This window comes from Trachypithecus francoisi, unplaced genomic scaffold (assembly GCF_009764315.1).
Source record: "Trachypithecus francoisi isolate TF-2019V2 unplaced genomic scaffold, Tfra_2.0 Lachesis_group7, whole genome shotgun sequence".
NCBI lineage: Eukaryota > Metazoa > Chordata > Mammalia > Primates > Cercopithecidae > Trachypithecus > Trachypithecus francoisi.
Window position 1 is genome coordinate 53885374 of NW_022681472.1, and position 17131 is coordinate 53902504.

General features: G+C 43.1%; 1 protein-coding gene across 2 annotated transcripts in view; it reads left to right on the plus strand.

Annotated features, from left to right (window-relative positions):
- MATN2 (matrilin 2) overlaps positions 1-12207 on the plus strand; it is a 171481-nt gene extending 159274 nt beyond the window's left edge. The window contains exons 14-19 of one of the 2 annotated variants that reach the window (XM_033203596.1): positions 3357-3770; positions 6416-6568; positions 8209-8280; positions 9057-9134; positions 9522-9620; positions 11651-12207. In XM_033203596.1, coding sequence (XP_033059487.1) covers positions 3357-3770; positions 6416-6568; positions 8209-8280; positions 9057-9134; positions 9522-9620; positions 11651-11706 — 872 coding nt within the window. In that variant the 3' untranslated portion in view covers positions 11707-12207. Of the gene's footprint in view, positions 1-3356; positions 3771-6415; positions 6569-8208; positions 8281-8999; positions 9135-9521; positions 9621-11650 lie in introns of both variants that reach the window. The other variant, XM_033203595.1, reaches the window with a different exon arrangement.
- The last annotated feature ends 4924 nt before the right edge of the window (positions 12208-17131 follow it).

Below are 17131 nucleotides of genomic sequence, written 5' to 3' on the forward strand. Positions count from 1 at the left end.
TGCCTGTGGCTCTGGCTACTTGGGAGGCTGAGGCAGGAGAATCACTTGAACCCAGGAGGCGGAGGTGGCAGTGAGCCAAGATTGCACCTCTGCACTCCAGCCTGCGCGAGAGAGCGAGATGCCATCTCAAACAACAACAACAAACAAACAAAATGATCACTATTGTAATCATCAACAGCAGAGATGTCCAAAAAGGGGCTTCAGTGGTAAGGTGACAATTCCTCAACAGGAGAAGCATTGAGGCCCAGGTCGAATGGTCACTGGGTGGGGATGTTGAAAAGAAGATGTAAGCAACAGTGAGGCTGGAGTAGATGATCTTTTTTTTTTTTTTTGAGACGGAGTCTTGCTCTGTCGCCCAGGCTGGAGTGCAGTGGCCGGATCTCAGCTCACTGCAAGCTCCGCCTCCCGGGTTCACGCCATTCTCCTGCCTCAGCCTCCCAAGTAGCTGGACTACAGGCGCCCGCCACCTCGCCCGGCTAGTTTTTTGTATTTTTTTAGTAGAGACGGGGTTTCACCATGTTAGCCAGGATGGTCTGGATCTCCTGACCTCGTGATCCGCCCGTCTCGGCCTCCCAAAGTGCTGGGATTACAGGCTTGAGCCACCACGCCCGGCTAGAGTAGATGATCTTTAAAGGGCTTATCCATGCCTGAAGTTCTAGAACTTTCTGAAAATTACATTCTGAAAGCAAGTCACAGCTCCATTCCAGTCTTATCAACTTATCTATCAAAAAGAAAATGCCCAAGAAAAGTGGGAATTACCCTCTGGAAAAAAAATAGCTAACAAGTGGGGCTATCCTTTCTGTGTCTGAAAGCAAATATGTGGGCCCTGATCTCCCTGATGTTTTTCCACTCTGCCTTGTTTTGTGTTTCCTGGAGAAGGCTTCTGGACCCCATTCTGTGCGTGGGGGTTGCAAGTGCTAGTTTTGTTCTGTAAGAAAAATGTGTACAGAAAAGAGGAGAAAACAGACTCACTGCTGGAAAATTATTTCAGTATTTTTGAAATCTGCTGAAGAGCCACATGCATGCTGCCTGAGTCTTTTTTTGGTTCACTTAGGAACAGACTATGAATGTAAATGAAGCTTTGAGTTGGCCTTTTCCTCTTTCACTAATAAAAGATCGATAGGTTGAGTGATGAGGAAAAGTACTTAATGGAGAAACAGAAGAACCCAACCCCCGAACATGCTCTCTCTCTCTCTCTCTCTCTCTCACACACACACACACACACACACACACACACACTCTGACATTAAGCATGTTATACTGGCCAAGCATAGAAATGGTTTTGCATGTGTGTGTCTTTACATGCTTATATTGTTGTGCCTCACTTGGAAAGATTAGACAGTTGCTTGATATATAAAACAGAATGTTTATCACAGATTGTGGATTGTTTGAAATGAGATCATCTGGCCCAACGCAGTGACTTACACCTGTAATCCCAACACCTTGGAGGCCGAGGCGGGTGGATCACGAGGTCAGGAGTTCGAAACCAGCTTGGCCAAGATCATGAAACCCCCGTCTCTACTAAAAATACAAAAATTAGCCAGGCGTGGTGGCATGTGCCTGTAATCCCAGCTACTTGGGAGGCTGAGGCAGGAGAATCGCTTGAACCCAGGAGGCAGAGGTTGCAGTAAGCTGAGAAAGTGCCATTGTACTCTAGCCTGGGCGACACACCAAGATGCTGTCTCGAAAAAAAAAAGAAGAAATGAGATAATCCATTTTGGATCTGTCCGTTTTTCTTTTGCAGTCCTAAATAACAAAAAGCCTCTCCATACCCAAACTGCTTAACATAAAGCTTTTATTTCTGTCTTACTATCAACCATCTATTAATAGTTGCCTGAGACCGGGCACAGTGGCTCATGCCTGTAATCCCAGAACATTGGGAGGCCGAGGCGGGTGAATCACCTGAGGTCAGGAGTTCAAGACCAGCCTAGCCAACATGGCAAAATCTAGTCTGTACTAAAAATACAAAAAAACTAGCCAGGCGTGGTAGCGTGTGCCTGTAATCCCAGCTACTTGGGAGGCTGAGGCAGGAGAATCACTTGAACCCAGGAAGTGGAGGTTGCAGTGAGCCAAGATCACACCATTGTACTCCAGCCTGGGCAACAGAGCAAGACTCCATCTCAACAACAACAACAACAAAAAAGCCTGAAAAATTTCCATGTAAAGAATTTATGGTGATAATTTTTTGTTATTTTTTTTTACAGAGAGATGCAGGGTCTTGCTCTGTCACCCGGACTGGAGTGCAGTGGCACAATCATAGCTCGCTGCAACATATAATTCTTGGGCTCCAGTAATCCTTCTGCCTCAGCCTCCCAAGTAGTGAGGGCTACAGGCATGCATTACCACGCCCAGCTAATTTTTCTTTTTTTAAGAGAGACAGTCACTCTGTTGCCTAGGGTGTTCTTGAACTCCTGTGCTCAAGCCATCCTCCTGCCTCAGCCTCCCAAAGTGCTGGGGATTATAGGTGTGAGCCACTGCACCAAAGCTAATAATTATTTTGTCAGCTTTAATAGGTCAGTAGGGTACTTACAGGTGTGCTACTCAATGAACATCACCTCATTCACTTAGTCTGTCACCACACATTTACTGAACACCTTTTTTGTGCCAAGTATTGGGGGGTGGGGCACAAAAATGAATGAAACACAGTCCCGGCTGAGGAGGAACTCACAGACTGGAGGAGGAAACACATCATTAAATAATTATTGTAGAATGTGGAACACTATATAGAGTACATTAGATTGTACGCAACTTGGTGTCAGGGATTGTGTCTTGGTCACTATTGCAATCCTGCTACGTCCACTGCCTTGTACAAAGCAGGTCCTCAATAACTTTTTGGTTGAATAAATTAGTAGTGTTAGGGGTATATAGAAAGCAATACAAGCTGAGTTACTAGGAAGGCTCCCCGGCAGAGGTGATGGCTGAGCTGAAGAAATCTCTTTCTCCATTGACTGTCAGAATGCCAGCACTAGGGTGACGTCACCCTCCTGGAGTAAAGTTCTGGGAGTCTTTTGGGTATTGTTAGACCCTTCAGTGTACTCTACACCCAGCTCCTCCCAGACCTGTCAGTGTTCCAGGGTACAATATAGACTTAGTTTCCTAGACAATTGTACATCTGCCATTTTGCTTGTGAAAAATACTATTTTTATCAATATGACAAGCCAACCATAAAAGTATATGTGAAAATTATTGTTGCTTGTGGCCCTCCCAACACCTCATCTGTCCTGTATATTATCTAAAGAAGAAGAAAACTGGTTCCCCAAAGTGGTTATGCCTCCAATTAAAGCATCATTTTATTCTACTTTTGTGCATAAATGATTTTTTATTCAACTATGTCAACTTTCCTTTTATTCTTATAGAATGCACTGAAGGCCCAATTGACCTGGTCTTTGTGATAGATGGATCCAAGAGTCTTGGAGAAGAGAATTTTGAGGTCGTGAAGCAGTTTGTCACCGGAATTATAGATTCCTTGACGATTTCCCCCAAAGCCGCTCGAGTGGGGCTGCTCCAGTATTCCACGCAGGTCCGCACAGAGTTTACCCTGAGAAGCTTCAACTCCGCCAAAGACATGAAAAAAGCTGTGGCCCACATAAAATACATGGGAAAGGGCTCTATGACTGGGCTGGCCCTGAAACACATGTTTGAGAGAAGTTTTACCCAAGGAGAAGGGGCCAGGCCCCTTTCCACAAGGGTGCCCAGAGCAGCCATCGTGTTCACCGACGGACGGGCTCAGGATGACGTCTCCGAGTGGGCCAGTAAAGCCAAGGCCAATGGTAATATGGGGTGGAGATGCGGTTTACACCACTCAAGGTTCAGGTTTCTTAAACTCACTCAGTGGTCTCAGTTGGCCATAGGGGTAAGCTTCTTTGAGTAATGCAGAAAGGCCTCCTGGCAACTGCCATTATACATCTTTACTACCCTGCCACCTAGAGGCCTTAACAGGACCCCACAAGAGTTAAAGGAGTCTGGTGACTAGAAGGTTAGGCTAAGCTGACCACAGGCGGGTATCCTGTCACTCTGATTTCCTAGCCAGTGTGTGATCTCCAGTGTGAGAATCACTTAGAACATTCTATTCCACCACAGACATATACATAATAGTTCCAAAACACTGGTCTGGTTGCTCTAGAATCAACTGAAGAGCTTGTTCTGATGGAAATTTTTACTGATTATGTATATATATTCTTGTATTTTTTAACCAATACTTCAAGTGAACATTCTGAAAATGCAATAGCCTTAGGATGGATAATACTTTTGTGTTTTTTTGCAGGAGGCAAATTTAGCTTTTCAGAAAATCAGATGATGGAAGAGATTATGACTCTAAGCTCTTGTTGCCCAGTAAAGCCCAGCCTCTTCTCTGGGTTTTGCTGACCTGAGGGTTACTTCAGTTGTACAGATGTGAAGCATGCTTGAGGAGTATGACCCTTGGCCAAAGGAAACCCAGAAGCTAGGATGATTGGTAGAGACAGTTTATGGTGAAGTTTCTAGATTCCTTGATACAGATAAGAAAACTTGAAGTAGTGAAGTAGTTTGCTTGAAAACTGCCTTTTTTTCTCTTTTTTTTTTTTTTTTTTTTGAGACGGTGTCTCGCTCTGTTGCCCAGGCTGGAGTACAGTGGCACAATCTCGGCTCACTGCAAACTCCGCCTCCCGGGTTCATGCCATTCTCCTGCCTCAGCCTCCCGAGTAGCTGGGACTATAGGCACCCGCCACCATGCCCAGCTAACTTTTTGTATTTTTAGTGGAGACGGGGTATCACCGTGTTAGCCAGGATGGTCTCCATCTCCTGACCTTGTGATCCACCCGCCTCAGCCCCACAAAGTGCTGGGATTACAGATGTGAGCCACTGTGCCCGGCCAAAAACTGCCTTCTTAAAGTACTTCTTGAGGACATACTGCTTTAGCAAGTCCTGTAAGAGGAAATAAGGTATGTACAGATCAAGGCCTCATCCAAGACTTTATGGACCCAGGGCCTAGATCAGGCCTGGCACATAGTAGATGTGTGACAACTACTTGCTGAGTGAATGAAGAAAGGAGTGAGAGTACTGGCAGTCCCATTGGTGAACTCCGTTCCTCCTCACAGAAAGGCCGGTTCACATCAACATTCACTCGCTGTCTTTGTGATGGAGGTCATTTTATTGATACTGCATACTTTCCTCTTTTTCTAGCCCGAGAGTGGTAGCCACAAAGTGTCCTGCCCTGAATCATCTGAGTAGATTGTAAAACTGACTGTTCACACTAGCCTAGATTGCTAGAGTTCATGTCAAACTCATGGGCCCCCTAGTCTGCATTCTTAAAAAGAATTAGGGGAAGCATCTTGGTCTCCAGAGACAGTGGTTAGCACTTTCATCTCACTGAAACTAATCTACCTTACCCTTTGCTCCATTTAAATGTCTCTACACATCACCCAAAGGCAGGTGGTAGGAGAAACTGATGTTTATTTGATTCTTGAATCAACAAGATTTATATGAGGTGACATCCTCTTATGAATTTAACTACTCTTATGTATAGCAAACAGAATCTTAAAATAGTAGTTATCCTTTTTAGGAAGTTATGCATAAAATCACTGGGCTCCCAGACAAATATGCTGAACTTGGTTATTGACCTTACACAGACTCAGAACAAGGCATCATAACTCTTGCCCTTTGTCTTGAGTCATTTTTAAGTACATTTTTAAGAATCTAGTCTATTAATTAGCTAGAATAAGTTATCAGTGCTGAAAAATGTTTGGACTCAAGCAGAACATATTCTTATTGTGTTTTACTTTCAAATGAAGAGTATATAGGGGAAGGGAGTCTAATGATCAGTGTAAGAAAAGCTTTTGAAGCAAACGCATATCCTTGTTGAAATTTAAGGCTGATCTTGGGTTTGTTCTTTTTCCTGACTTTAGGGGTTTCCAATGGTCTGCAGATTCTCCTTTTCAGCTTAGCACTTCCTCACAAGGTTGTGTCATCTTAAGAGAAGTGGGCAAAAAGCAGCTTCACTTGGCCTCAGGTCACTTACATTTCTTATCCTGTAGCTTTGAGTAGAAACTAGGTTATTAAGTCATACATTGACTTGATTCTTAGAATTCTTCCAGAATAGATTCCCATTTAGCAAGCCATAAAATAGTGCTCATTTCTGTGAATCCAGAAGGCTAATTCAGAGGGAAGTTGCAGATTAGTTAAACAGCCCAGCCCAGAGCTGAGAAACAGGTTAGTAGTTTAGTTCCCCAGCATCTCCCAGATGCCTCACTTCTCTCTTGGATCCCTCCCTTTCGCTCATAGGACAAAAATTAAAATGGTAGAAAAATAAAAAGGAAGGTTGGCATGGACCTTTCAAATCACACCACTTAACATCTAACTGGCTTTGGGTGCAGTACACACAACTTCCAGACCCTGGGAACACAACTCTACCTTCCTCTTAATTTTTCCTGCACCCTAGGTATCACTATGTATGCTGTTGGGGTAGGAAAAGCCATTGAGGAGGAACTACAAGAGATTGCCTCTGAGCCAACAGACAAGCATCTCTTCTATGCTGAAGACTTCAGCACAATGGATGAGATAAGTGAAAAACTCAAGAAAGGCATCTGTGAAGGTACTATAGCTTACGCAGAAGACCTTAGCAAACAGGGCAGCATGAACTCTTTTTTTTTTTTTTTTTTTTTTGAGATGGAGTCTCACTCTGTCACCGAAGCTGGAGTGCAGTGGCACAATCTCAGCTCACTACAACCTCCACCTCCTGGGTTTAAGTGATTCTCATGCTTCAGCCTCCCGAGAAGCTGGGATTACAGGCACCCACCACCACACCCAGCTAATTTTTGTATTTTTAGTAGAGATGAGGTTTCACCATGTTGGCCGGGCTGGTCTCGAACTCCTGACCTCAAGTGGTCCACCCACCACAACCTCCCAAAGTGCTGGGATTACGAGCGTGAGCCACCGTGTCCAGCCAATACGAACCCTTTATTGATAAATTCTCAACCAAAAAAAAGTGTCTCCTTCATGGGCAGGACCAGCAATGCCTAGAAACAGTACAAAAAGAAGGGCTGGGCACCATGGCTCCCACCTGTAACCCAAGCATTTTGGGAGGCTGCGGTGGGAGGATTGCTTGAGTCCAGGAGTTCAAGACCAGTTTGGGCAACAAAAGTAAAACCCTTTGGGAAACAAAGTCTCTGAAAAAAAATTTTTTTAATTAGCTAGGCATGATGGCACACACCTGTAGTCTCAGCTACTTGGAGACTGAGGAGGGAGGATCGTTTGCGCCCTGGAGGTCATGGCTTCAGTGAACCATGATTGCACCACTGCACTCCAACCTGGGTGACAAAGCAAGACCCTGTCTCAAAAAAAAAAAGGGTTGTGGGGAACAGGGGAGGTGGGAAAGAAAAAAGTAATAGCTACCATTGTTTGAGCCCTTGCTCTGTGCCAAGCAATGTAATAAGTGTTTTGACATACCAGCATGCTTCATCCTCACAAACACCCTAGAGAAATGATCATTTAACTAAAAATCAATTATTATATAAATCAGGAGAGCTGAGGTGCAATTTCAGAACATACCTATAATTGAAGTGGAAAGGGACGTAGTTCTTCCCAGCCCACTGTTAAAATTAATGCCTTTCTGCATGGACTATTTGTTTACAGAATATTAGACTGCCCTTTAGATTTTTGGTATGCATGCTTTTCTCCAGTTTACTAAGTGTGCCAGATATGCTTACGGATAGCAGTTCTGCCCATTTTTCCTTGTACTCATGTCCCCGGTTCAGCAGTTAGATCCCAGTCTAAGTGCTGTGTCTTACCCCTCTAGGGAAAGAACTCTTGAGATGAGGGGTAACAGGGAGGGAAGGCCTTTCAGATCTCTGTGAGTAGAGAATGTTTTGCCTCTTGATTGTTTCATTCAAGTTGAAATGCCTCAAGTGGAGCTGCTGCCAGTGCAACTAAAATCCCTCAACAACTTCACCTTTTTTTCTGCCCTGCTTTCTAGACATGACATTTTTGGGAGCATTCTTAAGTCAGATGTACTTAAGGGGTCCAAGCTTCTCTTACGAGAGAGAATTGCCCTAGAGTGGTCATAGGTATCATGGTAACCAACTGCTTTTTTGAATCTTTGGTGTTACCAAACAAAACCAAAAGACCTTAGGTTATGGCAGGTAGGTAAGGAGGTGGTCTGGGACCAGCTTCCTGAAGCACACACACATGCCTGTGGACAACCGTCACTCCTTTTGGTCATCTTTTTCTGCTCAGCTCTAGAAGACTCCGATGGAAGACAGGACTCTCCAGCAGGGGAACTGCCAAAAAGGGTCCAACAGCCAACAGGTACAGTTTTTAAGGCAGTGTTTTTAGAAATGTTGGTGGGTGCTTCTACCATGGTTTCCCTCCAGATAACAGTTGTAAAGAAGTGAATGTAAGTATGTTCAAATTATGATAATCAAGGCCTTTTTTCCCTCAAAAAGCTAGTTAACTTTTACTCTTACATTAAGCCATATTTGGTAACTAGCATCGTTTCAGGTGACAGTGTTTCTTGTTGTTGTTGTTGTTGTTTTGAGACAGAGTTTCATTCTGTTGCCCAGGCTGGAGTGCAGTGGTACAATTTTGGCTCACTGCAACCTCCACCTCCTGGGCTCAAGTGATTCTCCTGCCCCAGCCTCCCAAGTAGCTGGGATTACAGGCACCTGCCACCATGCCTGGCTAGTTTTGTATTTTTAGTAGAGAACAGGGTTTTACCATGTTGGCTAGGCTGGTTTTGAACTCCTCACCTCAAGTGATCCACCCACTTTGGCCTCCCAAAGTGCTGGGATTACAGGCATGAGCCACTGCGCCCAGCTGTTTTTGGTTTTTTGCTGTTTTTTTATTTGTTTGTTTTTTTAATAACGATGTTTACTCCACTGAAGGTAACAGTCGTTTTGCTTCAGTATGGTCCCAAAGTAAAGCTCTGCACCAAGTGCTAGGAATACCAAGTACCTTACTCTGCTGATGGCTGTTTTATAACCAAAAGCGTTAAGCAGGTTTGATTGCAGTTTTCTTTCTCTTTACAGAATCTGAGCCAGTCACCATAAATATCCGAGACCTACTTTCCTGTTCTAATTTTGCAGTGCAACACAGATACCTGTTTGAAGAAGACAATCTCTTACGGTCTACACAAAAGCTTTCTCATTCAACAAAACCTTCAGGTAATTCCAAGTAAAATATTACTATAAGATAACTTAATTTCAGCCTTTCAGCTTGCCAACAACCTTAGCTTAGAAGGAAAGGAAAGAAGGAAGTAGGAAATGGTATAGAGGAAAAGAGAAGAAAGAACTTAAGTAAAATGAGAACTGAAACATAAACTAAAAGAAACTGGAGCAGTGTTCCTCACTAATCCACAGTAAGGGCCACTTCCAGTGTTGGAAGCATATACAGCGCTTTCCTGGTATTTACTTTACTGGATCTGGCTGCATGGAAAAAGTGGAACATGTCTTTCATTATGGTTTCCTCCATATGCTGATTCATTCCTATTATTATGTGTCTGGGAAGTCTGGTGGATTCTAGAGGTGAACACTTTCCATCTGCTTTCTCAGGAAGCCCTTTGGAAGAAAAACACGATCAATGCAAATGTGAAAACCTTATAATGTTCCAGAACCTTGCAAATGAAGAAGTAAGAAAATTAACACAGCGCTATATCCTTTTCTTGTATTATGCTTCTGTATGGAATGCAAAGAATATTATCAAAACTTCACACACACTCTATGTAGGTTTTATCAACTGAAGTCAATCCCATGAAGTCACGAAGAACAGTGAACTCCAGGAAAGGCTTTTTGCTTTAAAAAGCAGCCTGACAGGTGTTTGAGAGCCAAGGGCAAGCCAAGCTTAGCAGCAACAGTCAAGCACTTAGTTGCCATCGGCCCTTCTAGGGGGCTTAGCAAGAAGGCCCGTCGGTCAGCATACAAAGTAAGGAAAAGAGACTGACCTAACTCCCTCTCTGCTAGGAGGGTATGTAGGACATGAATGAGGTCTGAAGTGCATCAAAGGTACAGCAAGTATAGGCAAAGAATGTTGTAGAATGAAGAGGTTTCAAACTCAGTCTAAACTCCAAACTTGTCCTTTAGCCCAAAGGAACACCACAGCCACATACGGATTCAGTGTGTGTAGTTTCTGGAGGACAGGGGTGGTTGTTTTTCTTTTTTTTTTTTTCCTTGGCAGCAGAGATCTTCTCTTATCAGCACTCTAAAAAATGAAACATTCCACCAAGGGAACAGCAGGATCCAGTGATTCATTAAAACAATATTACAAATGAAAGGAATGCTTGGTGATAATAAAGAAAAGAGGATTCGGTGCTTTTGCACATTGAACACCCTGCCAAGTGCTCTAAACTTAAAATTACAGTAAGCGTACTAAAGCTGTCTGATATCTCAAGTGCATCAACTAGTCTATAGGGAAATGGCTTAATTCTGAACTATCTATCTCTGTGCCAATGGGCTTATGTAATAAGGAACAACAGCATAGAACAATTCCATTTCTGAAAGTTGGAAATATGCTCCCTAAAGTAAAATGAAATAATCTTCCTGAGAGTGGTTAATATACATTGACAAATCTGGGCTCTCATTCTGCCCTCAAGTGGGCAGATAGAGGGTACTGAGGAGCTTACAGGGTAGACCAATACCTATTCTAATGCCCTTTTCCTCTCGCTTGCCTGTCCCACCCCAAAGTTCTACTCACAAGAGACTAAAGAAGGTATATTTTTACATAGGTCAGAATTCCTCAAAACGGTGGCCTTATGTGGCATCATGGTGAAAACTCCCTATCTCCCTTTGCTTCTGGCTTCGTATCTTACTTTCCAAGGCTGAATTCTTTCATTGTCTTCTCTTCACCACATTCTCAACATTATCAATTCTGGCTCCTAGCAGTGTGCTATGGCAAACTAATTTATAAGCATTAAGGGTGGAAATGGAATTACAATTAAAAAAAAAAAAAAAGACTGCAGCTGGGTGCTGTGGCTCACACCTGTAATCCTAGCACTCTGGGAGGCCAAGGTGGTCTTGCTTGAGCTCAGGAGTTCGAGATCAGCCTGGGCAACATAGGGAGGCCTTGTCTCTAAAAAATAATAAATAAAATAAATAAGGCTGGGCGCAGTGGCTCACGCCTGTAATCCCAGCACTTTGGGAGGCCAAGGCAGGCAGATCACCTGAGGTGGGGAGTTCGAGACTAGCCTGGCCAATGTGGAGAAACCCTGTCTCTACTAAAAATACAACAAAATTAGCTGGGCGTGGTGGCGCATGCCTGTAATCCCAGCTACTCGGGAGGCTGAGGCAGGAGAATCACTTGAATCCAGGAGGCGGAGGTTGCAGTGAGCCAAGATCACACCATTGCACTCCAGCCTGGGCAACAAGAGCAAAACTGTGTCTCAAAAAAAGAGAAAATAAATAAATAAATAAATAAAATTAAAATTAAAAAGACAAATTCACACTGAGCTATCTGGCTTTGATGATGTTTTAAAAAAAAAAAACCCAAAATATTTGTCTTAACAGAAATGTTAAATGAGTTCTATAAATTTACAAGTCAGGGTTTTAAAATACTCAACAGAAATGGGGGAAAAAAAAACCAAAACCTTTTCTATTTCAGAAGCCAAAATTTTACATGGATAAATCAAGTTATAATTAAATGTAAATAAAAGTAGACAATTCTTCATCTTCCTTAATTTGAGATTTACTAGAAGAAATGACACAGAGAATGGAAGCCCTGGAAAATCGCCTGAGATACAGATGAAGATTAGAAATCGCGACACATTTGTAGTCATTGTATCAAGGATTACAATGAAAGCAGTGCAGAGCCCCAAAGCGCAGGCTATTGTTAAATCAATAATGTTGTGAAGTAGAACAATCAGTACTGAGAAGGCTGGTTTGCCATAGAACAAAGACAAGAAGTAGACACTACCTTGTATAAATTTATCTAGGAAAAAAATCCTTCAGAATTCTAAGATGAATTTACCAGGTGAGAATGAATAAGCTATGCAAGGCATTTTGTAATATACTGTGGACACAACTTGCTTCTGCCTCGTCCTGCCTTAGTGTTGCAATCTCATTTGACTATACGATAAAGTTTGCACAGTCTTACTTCTGTAGAACACTGGCCATAGGAAATGCTGTTTTTTTGTATTGGACTTTACCTTGATATATGTATATGGATGTATGCATAAAATCATACGACATGTACTTGTGGAACAAGTTGGATTTTTTATACAATATTAAAATTCAGCACTTCAGAGAATGGTATTCAGTGCAAAATTCTTAGTTTAACTTTAAATGGAAGATATCTATATATGTGAAATGGCCAATATGCCTATGAAAAAAATGCTGAATCTCATTAGTAATCAGGAAAATGCAGGTTAAAACAATACCATTTTTCACCCATCAGCTTAGCAAAAATGAGGATTTTTTTATTTTTTTTTTTATTTTTTTATTTTTTTTTGAGACGGAGTCTGGCTCTGCCGCCCAGGCTGGAGTGCAGTGGCCGGATCTCAGCTCACTGCAAGCTCCGCCTCCCGGGTTCACGCCATTCTCCTGCCTCAGCCTCCCGAGTAGCTGGGACTACAGGCGCCCGCCACCTCGCCCGGCTAATTTTTTTGTATTTTTTAGTAGAGACGGGGTTTCACCGTGTTAGCCAGGATGGTCTCGATCTCCTGACCTCGTGATCCGCCCGTCTCGGCCTCCCAAAGTGCTGGGATTACAGGCTTGAGCCACCGCGCCCGGCCGAGGATTTTTTTAAACAAGTGTTGGTAAGGATGTGGAAATGTGAGGCTCTTCTAAGAATGTAAATGGAGCCGGGCGCGGTGGCTCAAGCCTGTAATCCCAGCACTTTGGGAGGCCGAGACGGGCAGATCGCGAGGTCAGGAGATGGAGACCATCCTGGCTAACCCGGTGAAACCCTGTCTCTACTAAAAAATACAAAAAACTAGCCGGGCGAGGTGGTGGGCGCCTGTAGTCCCAGCTACTCGGGAGGCTGAGGCAGGAGAATGGCGTAAACCCGGGAGGCGGAGCTTGCAGTGAGCTGAGATCCGGCCACTGCACTCCATCCAGCCTGGGCGACAGAGTGAGACTCCAAAAAATAAAAAATAAAAAAGAATGTAAATGGCACTCTTTGTAGAGTAAGTCTTTGACATCTCATAAAACTGAAAATGCACACAACCCTGTAAATCTAGCAACTGCACTCAGTTATCTAATTAGATGATTTCAGCACATACATACAAAGAGACCCGTATAAGAATGTCACTAGACTCTGTAAAAGCAAAAAACAAGGAACAACTTAAACATCATCAGAAGGGAAACTGATAAACTCTGGTGTATTCCATACCACAGAAATACACCACCACATGTACAGATATGTGCTACATCTACACAAATACATGGTCAAACTCAAAACAAAGATGACTTTTAAAAGAATGACAAAATATTTAGCATACCATTCCTGAAAATTAAAAAACAAAATAAAAAATGTCACTAGTTGTTCAAAGATATGTAAATATGTATATGTAAGTATAGGAAATATTCTAAAAGGATATACCTAAATTGAGAAAATAGGGAAGTGAGAATAGGGCCAAAGACTTCAACTTTATCAACTCAAGAAGGAACTTATAGCAAGAAACACCCTAAGTGGGAGCTTCAATAAGAAACGAAGATAGCCAAGATGACATCCTTTCCACGGAAGTCACTGTATTTTAGAGTCCAAATGATGCTTTACAAACAAGACATGTTGAATAAGCTTATGTTTACATATTTAAAGACAAGTATTTCCATTAGAATGTCCTCTTAAGGGACAGTGCAGGAGAATTGGAAGACCATCTCCTAGGCCTTGACTTTATCTGAAAATCATGATTCTTTCTGGGTATAGAAGTTTTGATTCAAAGTATTAAACTTTTAGTTTATATTACATTTGAGTAATCCATTTGACTCTGAAAACACAAGTTTTCATTAGGAAGTAGTACTGGTCTGGGTTGACATTACTTTTGAGGTAGTCATGCATCACTTAATGATGGGATACGATCTGAGAACTGTCATGTTAGGTCATTTCATCATTGTGTGAACATGAGAGTGCACTTAGAAAAACCTAGATGGGGCTGGGCACGGTGGCTCACACCTGTAATCCCAGCACTTCGGGAGACTGAGGTGGGTGGATCACGAGGTCAAGAGATTGAGACCATCCTGGCTAACACAGTGAAACTCTGTCTCTACCAAAAATACAAAAAGTGCCGGGCGCGGTGGCTCAAGCCTGTAATCCCAGCACTTTGGGAGGCCGAGACGGGCGGATCACGAGGTCAGGAGATCGAGACCATCCTGGCTAATACGCTGAAACCCCGTCTCTACTAAAAATACAAAAAACTAGCCGGGCGAGGTGGCTGGCGCCTGTAGTCCCAGCTACTCGGGAGGCTGAGGCAGGAGAATGGCGTAAACCCAGGAGGCAGAGCTTGCAGTGAGCTGAGATCTGGCCACTGCACTCCAGTCCGGGCGACAGAGCGAGACTCCGTCTCAAAAAAAAAAAACAAAAAAAACAAAAAAACCCCAAAAAGTTAGCTGGGCGTGATGGCAGGCGCCTGTAGTCCCAGTTACTCAGGAGGCTGAGCTTGCAGTGAGCCAAGATCGGGCCACTGCACTCCAGCCTGTGGGACAGAGCAAGACTCCGTGTCAAAAAGAAAAACAACAAACAAACAAAAGAAAAACCTAGATGGGTATCCCACGACACACCTAGGCTATGTTATATACCCTATTGCCCCTAGACTACAAACCTGTACATCATGTTACTGAACACGGTAGGCAACTGTAAAACAATGGTGTTTTATCTAAACACAGAAAAGGAACTTTTCAGCCTTATTATAATCTTATGGGATCACTGTTGTATATGCAGTCCATCACTGGTGCATGACTGTTGTGTATGCAGTCATTATGTGGTGCATCAGTTCTGGCATTGCTGCCAAGGTGGCTCAATTCTACTTTACTCTCTGTTGTGTTCAGGCTCCACCTAGTGGCTCAAAAGACTGCCTCCTCCTTTTCAGCAATTAAATACCTTTGAACCTAACATTTTATCTCTCTGCCATGAGAATTTTTTTTTTTTTTAAGCTATTAAACACATTTCTCCTGGGGGAAGAAAAACCTCATGGCAAAAAAAGAAAAGAAAAAAAAAAGCCTCCAACCAATGCATTAAAATCTACAGATTAATACAAGATATTTAACTTGAAGATTGTCTAAAATATTATTTCTCAATTTTCCTTGTTTTTGCCACGTGTACATCTCAGTGTAAGGGTTCTGCATTCCATTTTCATCACTTATTGGATTTAATCTGCAAAATAAGGCTAATAATAATATTGAGTGGTCAGAGGATTAAATGAATTAACATACACACTATTTTGTAAGGTACCTAAAACTTTTATAAAATTTATTTTTTGAGATGGAGTCTTGCTCTTTCACCTAGGCTAGAGTGCAGTGGCGTGACCTTGGCTCACTGCAACCTCCACCTCCCGGGTTCAAGCAGTTCTCCTGCCTCAGACTCCCAGTAGCTGGGATTACAGGCACCCGCCACCATGCCTGGCTAACTTTTGTATTTTTAGTAGAGGTGGGACTTCGCCATGTGGCCAGGCTGGTCTTGAACTCCTGACCTCAGGTGGTCAGCCTCAGCCTCCCAAAGGGCTGGGATTACAGGCATGAGCCAACACACCCGACCACATTATTTATTTTTAGAGACAGGGTCTTGCTCTGTCACCCAGGCTAGAGTGAAGTATCACCACGATAACTCACTGTAACCTCAACCTTTTGGGCTCAAGCAATCCTGCCTCAGGCACCTAAGTAGCTGGCACCACAGGCCTGTGCCACCACAATGGGCTAATGTTTTCAACTTTTTTGCAGAGAACGGATCTCATTACATTGCCCAGGCTGGTCTCAAACTCCTGGCCTTAAGAGATCCTCCTGCCTCAGCCCCCTAAGTGCTGAGATTACAGGCGTAAGCCACAGTGCTGGGCCCTAAAACATTTTTTTTTTTTTTTTTTTTTTTGAGACAAGAGTCTCCCTCTGTTGCCCAGGCTGGAGTGCAGTGGCGCGATCTCGGCGAACTGCAAGCTCCGCCTCCCGGGTTCACGCCATTCTCCTGCCTCAGCCTCCTGGGTAGCTGGGACTACAGGCGCCCGCCACCACGCCCGGCTAGTTTTTTTTTTGTATTTTTAGTAGAGACGGGGTTTCACCGTGGTCTCGATCTCCTGACCTTGTGATCCACCCGCCTCGGCCTCCCAAAGTGCTGGGATTACAGGCGTGAGCCACCGCGCCCGGCCCCTAAAACATTTTAAATGTTCAGTATTAACTGTTATATTTTTACTCTTTAGCAGCCAAGAGTATTGGACACAAAGATGGTGCTAGAGCTAAGTGTATGTTGAGTGAATGAAAGGACAGAATAAATTCCTTGCTGACCTGAGGAAAGTAATCTGGCAGATTCCCACCCCAAAGCATCTTTTGAAGCAAACAGGCAGTAGTAAATTAAATAATGGTAAATGCTAAGAAATTTAAGAACTACTATTAACAAACTTCTGAAATAGAAAGGCACAAGTGTATCAATAAGAGAATTAAGTAAATGTTTAAGCCCTAGTAGTCATTATCCACTCCAATTTTTGATAAGTGACACAAAGTTGAATACCTTGAGTCCCTGTCCTGCAGAATCTTAGAGAGAGGTAATCAATGCCATAAAAAAAGGTTCTAAGGTAACTCAGAAGCACCTGTTTTAGACTGGGTGCTAGGCTGACCCTCAGAACAAGCACAGGTAGGCCCAGAAAAGGGAGGAATGGGGGAAGGAAACCAGATTCCACTGCAGGTGAAGGGAGTAGCAAGTCTAAGTAGTTGGTAGGTGGAAGACAGGGGATGGAAAACTTTTCCATGACACAGATGATTATCTTTCAGATAACCCAACTATTAATAGTTGTATTCATAATCAGCCTAAAATTTGGTTTCTTCTCTACATTCCTTTTGCTCCTGCCACCATCCCATACCAACTGCAATTCTTAACACATTCTACAATATCCAACCTCTTCTTTCAGATTTCTATTTCCATATCTAAGAGTTCAGTAGAGGTATGGAGTAAATCCACTTGGCTGGAATTTCCTACAATCCTCTGAATATTAGAGCTACCCAAACACACTGCTTTCATTGTAATCAGAAAA